At 44.9% G+C, this 12126-nt stretch overlaps 1 protein-coding gene across 1 annotated transcript in view; it reads right to left on the bottom strand.

Moving 5' to 3' along the window:
- XKR4 (XK related 4) overlaps positions 1–3311 on the bottom strand; it is a 466038-nt gene extending 462727 nt beyond the window's left edge. The window contains exon 1 of the mRNA XM_082259341.1: positions 2491–3311. Within this exon, the coding sequence (XP_082115467.1) occupies positions 2491–3176 (686 nt within the window). The 5' untranslated portion in view covers positions 3177–3311. The remainder of the gene's footprint in view (positions 1–2490) is intronic.
- Between the last annotated feature and the right edge of the window lie 8815 nt (positions 3312–12126).

The following is a 12126-nucleotide window of genomic DNA, read 5'->3' as shown; positions in this document are numbered from 1 at the left end:
GGAATGTTCCTTATATTTAGGGTCATTGAACAATTCTTCCTACATTGGTGGTCAGTGGGAAGAGGGCTCCTTATAATAGCGGTCGGAGGGATGAATGCTTCTCATATTTCGGGTCAGATCTTCAATTGGTGGTCAGAGGGAATAATTCTCCTTACATTGTGGTCAGAGGAAAAAATGTTCCTTATACTTGGGGATACACGCCCTTAATATTTGGTGTCACTGAGAGGAATTTGCCTCACATTGGTGGTCATTGGGAAGAATGCTCCTTATATTTAGGGTAATTAGGAAGAATGTTCCTTATATTTGGGGTGATTGGAAAAAGTGATCATTATATATGGGGTCAGAGGGAAGAAGTCTGTTTATATTAGGGGTCATTGGGAAGAATTTCCCTTACACTGCTGGCCTTTAGGAAGAAGACTGCTTATAGTTGGAGTCATTTGGGAAGAATGCTCCTTATATTTCGGGTCATTGTGTGGAGTGCTCCTTTAATTTCTGCTCAGAGTGAAGAGGGCTCTTTACATTGGTGGTGATTGGGAAAAATGCTCCTCCTATAGCTAGACATATGGAAGAATGTACCATATATTGGGGGTAATTGGGAAGAATGCTCATTACATTTGGTGTCACTGGGAAGAAATATTCTTACATTGGTGGTCTTGGGGAAGAATGCTCCATATATTTGAGGTCATTGGGAAGAATACTCCATATATTGGGGGTAATTGGGAAGAATGCTGCTTCTTCTTGGGGTCATTGGGAGGAGTGCTCCTTTACCTGATGGTCAAAGGGAAGAACGCTCCTTTTACATTGGTGGCCACTGGGAAAAATGCTCCTTCTACTTAGGGTCATTAGAAAGAATATTGCTTAAATGTGGGGTCATTAAAAGGAACTTGCTTATATTTTGGCTCATTCTGAAGACATTATGAAGAATTCTGCTAATAAGTGGGGTAATTTTTAAGAATTCGGCTTATTTGTGGGGTCATCTGGAAAAACTCTGCTTATATTTGGGGTCATTAGGAAGAATGTGCCTTATATTTGGGGCCATTAGGAAGCACCCTACTTATATTTGGGGTCATTATGAATAATTCTGCTTATATTTGGGGTCATTAGGAAGCACTCAGCTTATATTTGGGGTCATTATGAAGATTTCTGCTTATATTTGGGGTTATCAGAAAGAATTACGCTTATATTTGGGGTCATCAGGAAGAACTCTGCTTATATTTGGGATCATTAGGAAGATTTTTGCTTATATGTTGGGTCATTATGAAGAATTCTACTTATATTTGGGGTCATTAGGAAGAACTCCGCTTATATTTGGGGTCATTGGGAAGAATTCTGCCTATATTTGGGGCTATCAGAAATAATTCTGCTTATATTTGGGGTCATCAGGAAGAATTCTGCTTACATTTGGGGTCATCAGGAAGAACTCTGCTTATATTTGGGATCATTAGGAAGATTTTTGCTTATATTTTGAGTCATTATGAAGAATTCTGCTTATATTTGGGGTCATTAGGAAGAACTCCGCTTATATTTGGGGTCATTGGGAAGAATTCTGCCTATATTTGGGGTCATTATAAAGAATTCTGCTTATATTTGGGGTCATTAGGAAGAACTCCGCTTATATTTGGGGTCATTGGGAAAAATGATGTTTATATTTGGGGTCATTGGGAAGAAATCTGCTTATATACAGGGTCATTGGGAAGAATTCTGCCTATATTTGGGGTCATTAATAGTTGGGGTCATTAGGAAGAACTCTGTTTATATTTGGGGTCATTGGGAAGAATTCTGCTTATATACCGGGTCATTGGGAAGAATTCTGCCTATATTTGGGGTCATTAATAGTTGGGGTCATTAGGAAGAACTCTGCTTATATTTGGGGTCATTAGGAAGAACTCCGCTTATATTTGGGGTCATTGGGAAAAATGATGTTTATATTTGAGGTCATTGGGAAGAAATCTGCTTATATACAGGGTCATTGGGAAGAATTCTGCCTATATTTGGGGTCATTAATAGTTGGGGTCATTAGGAAGAACTCTGTTTATATTTGGGGTCATTGGGAAGAACTTTCCTTATATTTGGGGTCATTAGGAAGAACTCTGTTTATATTTGGGGTCATTGGGAAGAAATCTGCCTATATTTGGGGTCATTAGGAAGAACTTTCCTTATATTTGGGGTCATTAGGAAGAACTCTGCTTCCATTGGAGATCTTTGGGAAGGATCTCCCTCTTACAATGGCTACAAAGATGACAGCTGTCAGTGCGAAGTTCAGGGATAGGCAGGGATCTCTGACTGTGCTGTAGGGACCTCTAATGAAAGGCTGATCTACACAGACTGACAGGTGGTAGATTAGTTAGCACATATTGATGATATTTAAAGATGCAATATTGATTTCCCATTTCCAGATGAATGAGTACCTATAAGAATATACAGGTAACACACACACACAATATGAGGCTCAGAGCTCATCCATTCAGGCAGCATTCAGGCAGCAGTTACCTCCAGATCTGTCCCAGCTGTAGAATATGGATGAATGATTGGAGACTCCAGATACAGAAGGAGCAGGAGGTGGACTGTCCGGCCCGGGGGGTGTTGGGCTTGTTGCTGGCGGTAGAAGGTTGTCTCTGTGGGGTGGCGGGTCGGTCCAGCTCCCCTCCTCCCCCTCCGGTACCGGTTCCGGTAGTAGCGGCTCCCCCGGCAGCCTTGCCCTCCACCGGCGTGCACTGGGAGCTGTTCTCGGTGCTGAAATCATGAGCGAACCACCTGAAGCTGAAGACCTGGACGGAGAGGGAACCGAGCACCACAAAGAACAAGGTCAGCCCGAACCACCAGCGCTGACCCCGCACATAGTAATCGGCGGACAGCCAGATGTCACTGCCCACATCGGCCAGGTAGACGGTAACGGCGGCCAGGATCCATAGACCATCCCAGACGGTGTAACGCTGCTGCTCCCTGCCCAGGCGCAGACACAGCGAGGGAGACCCTCCACCGACACCGACAGCCGCTCTCCCGCTACAGCAGCACCGGGATCCCCCGTCCGAGCAACCCCCATCCCCGGCACCTGATCCCGGCTGGGAACCCGAAGCCAATCCCTGCACGGAGCCCGAGTGATCCGAGTTCTGCAGAGGGGTGAAGGCGACGTCGCTCTTCTTCATCTTCAGCATCCCGTCCGACTTGGCGGCCATGATGATTTAAAGGGATGAACCAAAAAAAAAAAAAAAATAACAAAAAAAAAAAAAAAAAGGAAGACCGAGAGCCGGGAATATAATAGGGGTGATCGGAGAGAGAAAAGCCCTCCTTTATGTCACAGCGCTTCCTCTCCGCTCCGCCCCCCGGCTCCGCCTCTCCTCTGCTCCGCACATCTAGACAGCGCACAGTGGGCGGGGCCAGAGGAGAGCGCCGCCTGTCTGCGTGAGCCTGCCAACCTCACCCTGCAGCCACACTGCCTGGACCACAGCCCACTCCTCCACGGGCGGCGGAGGGGGAACGATGAGGTCATCCCTCTCCTATCTTACCTCCCCCGTGCAGGAGAGATGGGAGGAGCGGCCCCGGCACACACACACACAAAAAAAGGTGAACCGAGGATAGACAGAGGGAGCCACGATCAGCCCTTCCACCCTACAATCAGGGATCACCCAGATTGGGGGAGGAGGAGGAGGGGGCTCACTGCTTCTTCATTGATTCATATCTAGGAGGATGCAAATCATCGCTGTGCCTGACACCTCCATTCATACACATTGTATGCTTTCATCTGCATGGGGAGCATCCTGACTGAGGATGGATGGCATCTTCTCATGACCTTCACCACCCATCACATCTTCATAATTCACCTCTAATGTCTGCTGCCTGCTCACATCCTCTCATCGTGCTCCTCCATACATATCATCATAGACTTCCATCTATATACACCTCCATCTATATACACCTCCATCTATATACACCTCCATCTATATACACCTCCATCTATATACACCTCCATCTATATACACCTCCATCTATATTCATCATAGACTTCCATCTATATACACCTCCATCTATATACACCTCCATCTATATACACCTCCATCTATATACACCTCCATCTATATACACCTCCATCTATATACACCTCCATCTATATTCATCATATCATACACCTCCATCTATATACACCTCCATCTATATTCATCATAGACTTCCATACATATCACACCTCCATCTATATACACCTCCATCTATATACACCTCCATCTATATTCATCATAGACTTCCATCTATATACACCTCCATCTATATACACCTCCATCTATATACATCATAGACTTTCATCTATATACACCTCCATCTATATACATCATGGTCCTCCATACATATCACACCTCCATCTATATACACCTCCATCTATATACATCATATCATACACCTCCATCTATATTCATCAAATCATACACCTCCATCTATATACATCATGGTCCTCCATACATATCACACCTCCATCTATATACACCTCCATCTATATACATCATATCATACACCTCCATCTATATTCATCAAATCATACACCTCCATCTATATTCATCAAATCATACACCTCCATCTATATTCATCATATCATACACCTCCATCTATATACACCTCCATCTATATACACCTCCATCTATATTCATCATAGACTTCCATACATATCACACCTCCATCTATATACACCTCCATCTATATACACCTCCATCTATATACACCTCCATCTATATACACCTCCATCTATATACATCATAGACTTCCATACATATCACACCTCCATCTATATACACCTCCATCTATATACACCTCCATCTATATACACCTCCATCTATATACACCTCCATCTATATACATCATAGACTTCCATCTATATACACCTCCATCTATATACACCTCCATCTATATACACCTCCATCTATATACATCATAGACTTCCATCTATATACACCTCCATCTATATACATCATAGACTTCCATCTATATACACATCCATCTATATTCATCATAGACTTCCATCTATATACACCTCCATCTATATACATCATAGACTTCCATCTATATACACCTCCATCTATATACATCATAGACTTCCATACATATCACACCTCCATCTATATACATCATAGACCTCCATCTATATACACCTCCATCTATATACATTATAGACTACCATACATATCACACCTCCATCTATATACATCATAGACTTCCATACATATCACACCTCCATCTATATACACCTCCATCTATATACACCTCCATCTATATACACCTCCATCTATATACATCATAGACTTCCATCTATATACACCTCCATCTATATTCATCATAGACTTCCATCTATATACACCTCCATCTATATACATCATAGACTTCCATCTATATACACCTCCATCTATATTCATCACAGACCTCCATCTATATACACCTCCATCTATATACATCATAGACTTCCATCTATATTCATCATAGACCTCCATCTATATACACCTCCATCTATATTCATCATAGACTTCCATCTATATACACCTCCATCTATATTCATCACAGACCTCCATCTATATACACCTCCATCTATATACATCATAGACTTCCATCTATATACACCTCCATCTATATTCATCATAGACTTCCATCTATATACACCTCCATCTATATTCATCATAGACCTCCATCTATATACACCTCCATCTATATTCATCATAGACTTCCATCTATATACACCTCCATCTATATTCATCATAGACTTCCATCTATATACACCTCCATCTATATTCATCATAGACTTCCATCTATATACACCTCCATCTATATTCATCATAGACCTCCATCTATATACACCTCCATCTATATTCATCATAGACTTCCATCTATATACACCTCCATCTATATACATCATAGACTTCCATCTATATACACCTCCATCTATATTCATCATAGACTTCCATCTATATACACCTCCATCTATATTCATCATAGACTTCCATCTATATACACCTACATCTATGTTCATCATAGACCTCCATCTATATACACCTCCATCTATATACATCATAGACTTCCATACATATCACACCTCCATCTATATACATCATAGACTTCCATACATATCACACCTCCATCTATATACACCTCCATCTATATACACCTCCATCTATATACATCATAGACTTCCATACATATCACACCTCCATCTATATACACCTCCATCTATATACATCATAGACTTCCATACATATCACACCTCCATCTATATACACCTCCATCTATATACACCTCCATCTATATACACCTCCATCTATATACATCATAAACTTCCATACATATCACACCTCCATCTATATACATCATAGACTTCCATACATATCACACCTCCATCTATATACACCTCCATCTATATACACCTCCATCTATATACACCTCCATCTATATACATCATAGACTTCCATCTATATACACCTCCATCTATATACACCTCCATCTATATACATCATAGACTTCCATACATATCACACCTCCATCTATATACATCATAGACTTCCATACATATCACACCTCCATCTATATACACCTCCATCTATATACACCTCCATCTATATACACCTCCATCTATATACATCATAAACTTCCATCTATATACACCTCCATCTATATACATCATAGACTTCCATACATATCACACCTCCATCTATATACATCTCCATCTATATACACCTCCATCTATATACATCATAGTCCTCCATACACCTCCATCTATATACATCACGGTCCTTCATAAACCTCCATCTATATACATCATGGTCCTCCATACACCTCCATCTATATACATCATGGTCCTCCATACACATCCATCTATAATCATCATGGTCCTCCATACACCTCCATCTATATACATCATGGTCCTCCATACACCTCCATCTATATACATCATGGTCCACCATACATATCAGACCTCGATCTATATACATCATGGTCCTCCATACACCTCCATCTATATACATCATGGTCCTCCATACAACGCATACCTCCATTTATATACATCATGGTCCTCAATACACCTCCATCTATATACATCATGGTCCTCAATACACCTCCATCTATATACATCATGGCCCTCCATACACCTCAATCGTTATACATCATGGTCCTCCATACTCCGCACACCTCCATCTATATACATGATAGTCCTCCATACACCTCCATCTATATACATCATGGTCCTCCATACACCTCCATCTATATACATCATGGTCCTCCATACACCTCCATCTATATACATCATGGTCCTCCATACACCTCCATCTATATACATCATGGTCCCCCATACACATCAGACCTCCATCTATTTACATTATGGTCCTCCATACACCGCACACCTCCATCTATATACATGATAGTCCTCCATACACCTCAATCTATATACATCATGGTCCTCCTTACACCTCAATCTATATACATCATGGTCCTTCATACACCGCACACCTCCATCTATATACATCATGGTCCTCCATACACTGCACACCTTCATCTATATACATCATGGTCCTCCATACACCGCACACCTCCATCCATATATATCATGGTCCTACATACACCTCCATCTATTTACATCATGGTCCTTCATACACCTCCATCTATATACATCATTGTCCTCCATACACTGCACACCTCCATCTATATGCATCATGGTCCTCCATACACCTCCATCTATATACATAATGATCCTCCATAACCTGCACAACTCCATCTATATACATCATGGTCCACCATACACCACACACCTCCATCTATATACATGATGGTCCTCCATACACAGCACACCTCCATCTGTATACATGATGGTCCTCCACACCGCACACCTTCATCTATATACATGGTCCCCCATATACAGCACACCTCCTTCTATATACATGATGGTTCTCCAAACACCGCACACCTCCATCTATATACATGATGGTTCTCCAAACACCACACACCTCCATCTTTATACATCATGGTCCTCCATACACAGCACACCTCCAACTACATACATGATGGTCCTCCATACACAGCACATCTCCGTCTATATACAATATGGTCCTCTATACATCGAACACCTCCATCTATATATAAATGATGGTCCTTTATACACCGCACACCTCCACCTATATACATAATGGTCTTCTATACACCACACATTTCTGTCTATATACATGATGGTCCTCCATACACCACACACCTGTATCTATGAACATGATGGTCCTCCACACACAGCACACCTCCATCTATATACATGATGGTCCTCCCTACACAGGACACCTTCATCTCTGAACACGATAGTCCTCCGTACACAGCACATCTCCATCTATATATAGTCCTGACGATATGACGCTCGTGCCTATGCTGGAGTTGGTGGTTCGCCTCCTGAACCACCACCGCAATAGCTTGGGCTGAGGGAAGTTACCACTTGGCTGCCTAGATGTCACATCAGGGGCTCTCCACAGCCGATCTTTGGGCCCTCTGACCCCCTCTCATGTCTCCGCCTGACAGGCTGCCTTGACTCCTCCACCGCTGCATCGACACTGACCTGCTGGCTCTTCAATCGCTCCCTAATGGCAGAAAAACTTTGGTGTCCTGCCCTCCCGGAACCCGCCCACTGGAAAGTGGTAGTCCTGCTTCATGGGGGGTCTTAATAGAAGGGGTCTGAGAAAGCATCCTGAAGGGGGGAGCCCTGGTGAAGCCCCCTGAATCAGCCTAGCACATTATTCCCCTGCTGGTTTGGCTCTGTGGGGATCCCTCTATAGGAAGAGATAAGCGAAAGAGCCTTTATTTGGACTGTGAGGGAAACCCCAATAGGGACAAATGACTCTTCATAATTATAGCTATTCATGGACCTGTCCCAGGTTTATTTTTCAGTTTTTTGTTGTATATCATGAAGGCTCCCCCCCTACATCCTCAGCTACATACCCCTAATCTAACTGGTCTTAGCTCCACTGGCCTCCGGAAACTGCGCTTAGACAGCTTTTAACAGTAAAGCACTCAATGTTGCTATTCTTCCTAGCAATAACTTCCCACGGATACCTAGGCACCTCTCTCTGCTTTGCCCTTTCATCTTACAAATGAGACTATCCGGGACTAAAGATGAGAGGTAAATCAAAAGCTAGCAAAGTAAATCAACCCGCCACCCAGCCCAGGAGGTATCCAACCTTACATGTCAGCAGAGTCTAGCTTGGTGGAGAAAGAAGAAGGGCCTGATAGCCCCAGACTAGGATCCTCAGGGCGGACAGGGACTGGGAAGCAAAGACCTATAATGGAGGATCTTCTAGCGGGGAAGACTAGTGCCCTAGGAGCAACCAGACCAAAAAACTCTGGAGAGATCCCTCAAGGGGACCTAAAGTACAAAGCGGAGGCCCCAAAGGGGAAAGCCCAGCCCTGATAGCAGAAGGGCATGCGGTCTTTGAGCAACCCCAAGCAGGTCTACCTCTTATTAAAGGAGCCCCTGCAGGGCTGCTGTCTAAATTGGAAACATCTCTGAAGCTGGATATAGCGGCAGTCAGGACAGACATCCGATATGTTTTTGGCTGTATGGAGGAAATGGAGGGGAGATTTGATTGCCATAACCGACTACTGGAAGACTTATGCAAACAGGTGAAATCGTTGCAGAAAGTCAACCAGTCCTTATTGTATGAGCTAGAGGATCAGGAGAATCGCAGCAGAAGGAAAAATGTGCGAATAAAGGGCTTACCAGAGAAATAGGGAAAGGAAGATCAGATAACTGCAGTGCAGTGCCTCTTTAACCCCTTGTTAGGAAAGAAGCCCCTTGAAACATTAAAAAATGCCAGAGTGCACAGGGTGGGAGGATATCGCCGCCAGGCCGGAGGTGGCCCAGGAAATGTGTTTATGAGGTTCCATTTTGTAGAAAAAAAATCAATAGTCGTGGAGAAGGCCCAGAATTCCCCTGGGACTGCTTTTGAAGGAGCGAACTTATAGCTATATGCTGATATGTCAGCCGAGACTCTGGCAAGAAGGAAACTCCTTATACCCCTGACAGATCAAATGCGGGCCTCTGATATCTCATATCGGTGGGGTTTCCCGGCCTGCCTTAAGGGAAAAAAGATGGCCGTACAGCGGTCTTTCGATTTCCAGAAGACTTGAGTGAATTCTGCAGTGAATTGAATTCACCACCTCCACCCCTGTGGGTTCACAGAGATGTTGAGGGAGGAGCGGCGGTCTTTGGGGGGGGGGGGGGCGTAGGAGGGGTGAGTAGCTAGATGGGGGGGGGGGGAGTGTGAAGAAGAGGTCCAGAGCCACGTGGGATTAAGTTTATGGCTAGGATGTTTCTTGTGTTCCTTCCTTCTCCTTTCCCCACTCTCATTCCCTCTAGCGGTGCTGGCAGGGGGAGAGGGGTGGCGAGGGTACTGGTCCAGTCGGTGGAGGTGGATCGGAGCCCCAGGGTGTTTGCCCCCTGGGAAGGTATGGACAGAAGGTGGCACATGATAATGTGCCACCAGATCTATACATCGAACAAGATCTGGAGAATTGTCCAACCCTCTGAGGAGATAACCCCTGTGAGAAGGGTAATGGGGTGGGGGAGGGGAAGTTTTTTTTATTTTCCTCTCTCCGGGTCCTCACTCAAGGAAAGGAGGCACTAGTTGCTCCTTTGGCTGCCCATGGCTCTGGTAAATTTGGTGTCATATAATAATGTTAGAGGCCTGAATACACCTAGCGAAAGACTTAAGGTAACTAAAGAATTACATTATTACGAGGCTGGAGTAGTCTTCCTACAAGAAACACATATCATACATACATCAGGGATTAAATTGCCTTCCCGGTTCTTTCCTACGTGGTTCTACGGGGACTCGACGTTGAGCCATTCAAGGGGAGTGGTGATTGGATTCGATAGGAGCACTGTGTTTACGCTGAAGGAGCAGCTAGTGGACCCTGAGGGTAGGGATACACCGATCCGACTTTTTTGGACCCGATACCGATACCGATATCTGGCTTTGTGAAATCGCCGATACCGATATCGGAACCGATCCGGAGCTACACACAAAGCAAGCGGCTGCAGTACAGAGCAAAGCCGCTGTTTCATGTGTACGGCTCCTCCATTCACAAGCAGAGTGCATCTGATATCACTCTGCCTGTGAGCTGGGACTATACAGGAAGTAGCGGCTCCCATCCCATACTACTACTGCACCAAGTAAGGGATGGCTGAGCCGTTACTAAGCAAAAACCGGATCGGCCAGTGGATCGGTCATTGTTCCCGATCCAGCTATAATGGCCATATCGGCGCCGATATCCGATCCGAATATCAGATTGGTGCATCCCTACCTGAGGGTAGGTTTTTATTTATCAAGGGAAGATTATCCGACATGGAGTATACCTTCGCAAATACTGTATTTACTCCCTAAATAAAGACCCAAATACGTTTTTTAGGAAAACCCTGAAAAGATTGATGACATTCAAGGAGGAGAAGCTTGTTATAGCAGGAGATTTAAATTAGGGATAGACTGATTATCGGCAAGGCCGATATATCGGTGGCCGATATGCACTTTCCCCGATATATCGTTATCGGCCCTGTAACTAGCCAATATTGTAGATATTTTTGTGACATCATTCTGCCTTCTTAGGCCACCTCCATCGCCTTGGACAGCCTCGTCTGGAGTCGGGACTAGTCTCGCGGGAGTGTATCACAGCCATACACCCACCCACAACAGCCCAGTGCCAGCCAGCCACCCATATCCACAGTCCCTGTACCAGCAAGCCAGCCACAGGCACTGTACCAGTGAGCCAGCCAGCCACATACTCACCCGCCAACAGGCCCTGTACCAGCCAGCCAGCCACCCACAGGCCTGTACCTGCCACCCACAGCCCCTGTACCAGCCAGCCACCCACAGCCCCTGTGCCAGCTACCCACCCACCACAGGGTGCCAGCCAGACACCCACCCACCACAGGGTGCCAGACAGCCAGCCACCCACAGGCCCTGTACCAGCCAGCCGCCCACAGGCCCTGTACCAGCCGGCCCCCTCAGCCCCTGTGCCAGCCACCCACCTACCACAGGGTGCCAGACACCCACCCACCCACCACAGGGGGCCAGCCAGCCACCCACCACAGGGTGCCAGACAGCCAGCCACCGACCACAGGGTGCCAGCCAG

Source organism: Pelophylax lessonae (genome assembly GCF_965119305.1).
Source record: "Pelophylax lessonae genome assembly, chromosome: 5".
NCBI lineage: Eukaryota > Metazoa > Chordata > Amphibia > Anura > Ranidae > Pelophylax > Pelophylax lessonae.
The sequence above is the reverse complement of the archived record's forward strand: the minus strand, read 5'-3'. Positions and strand labels throughout refer to the sequence as shown.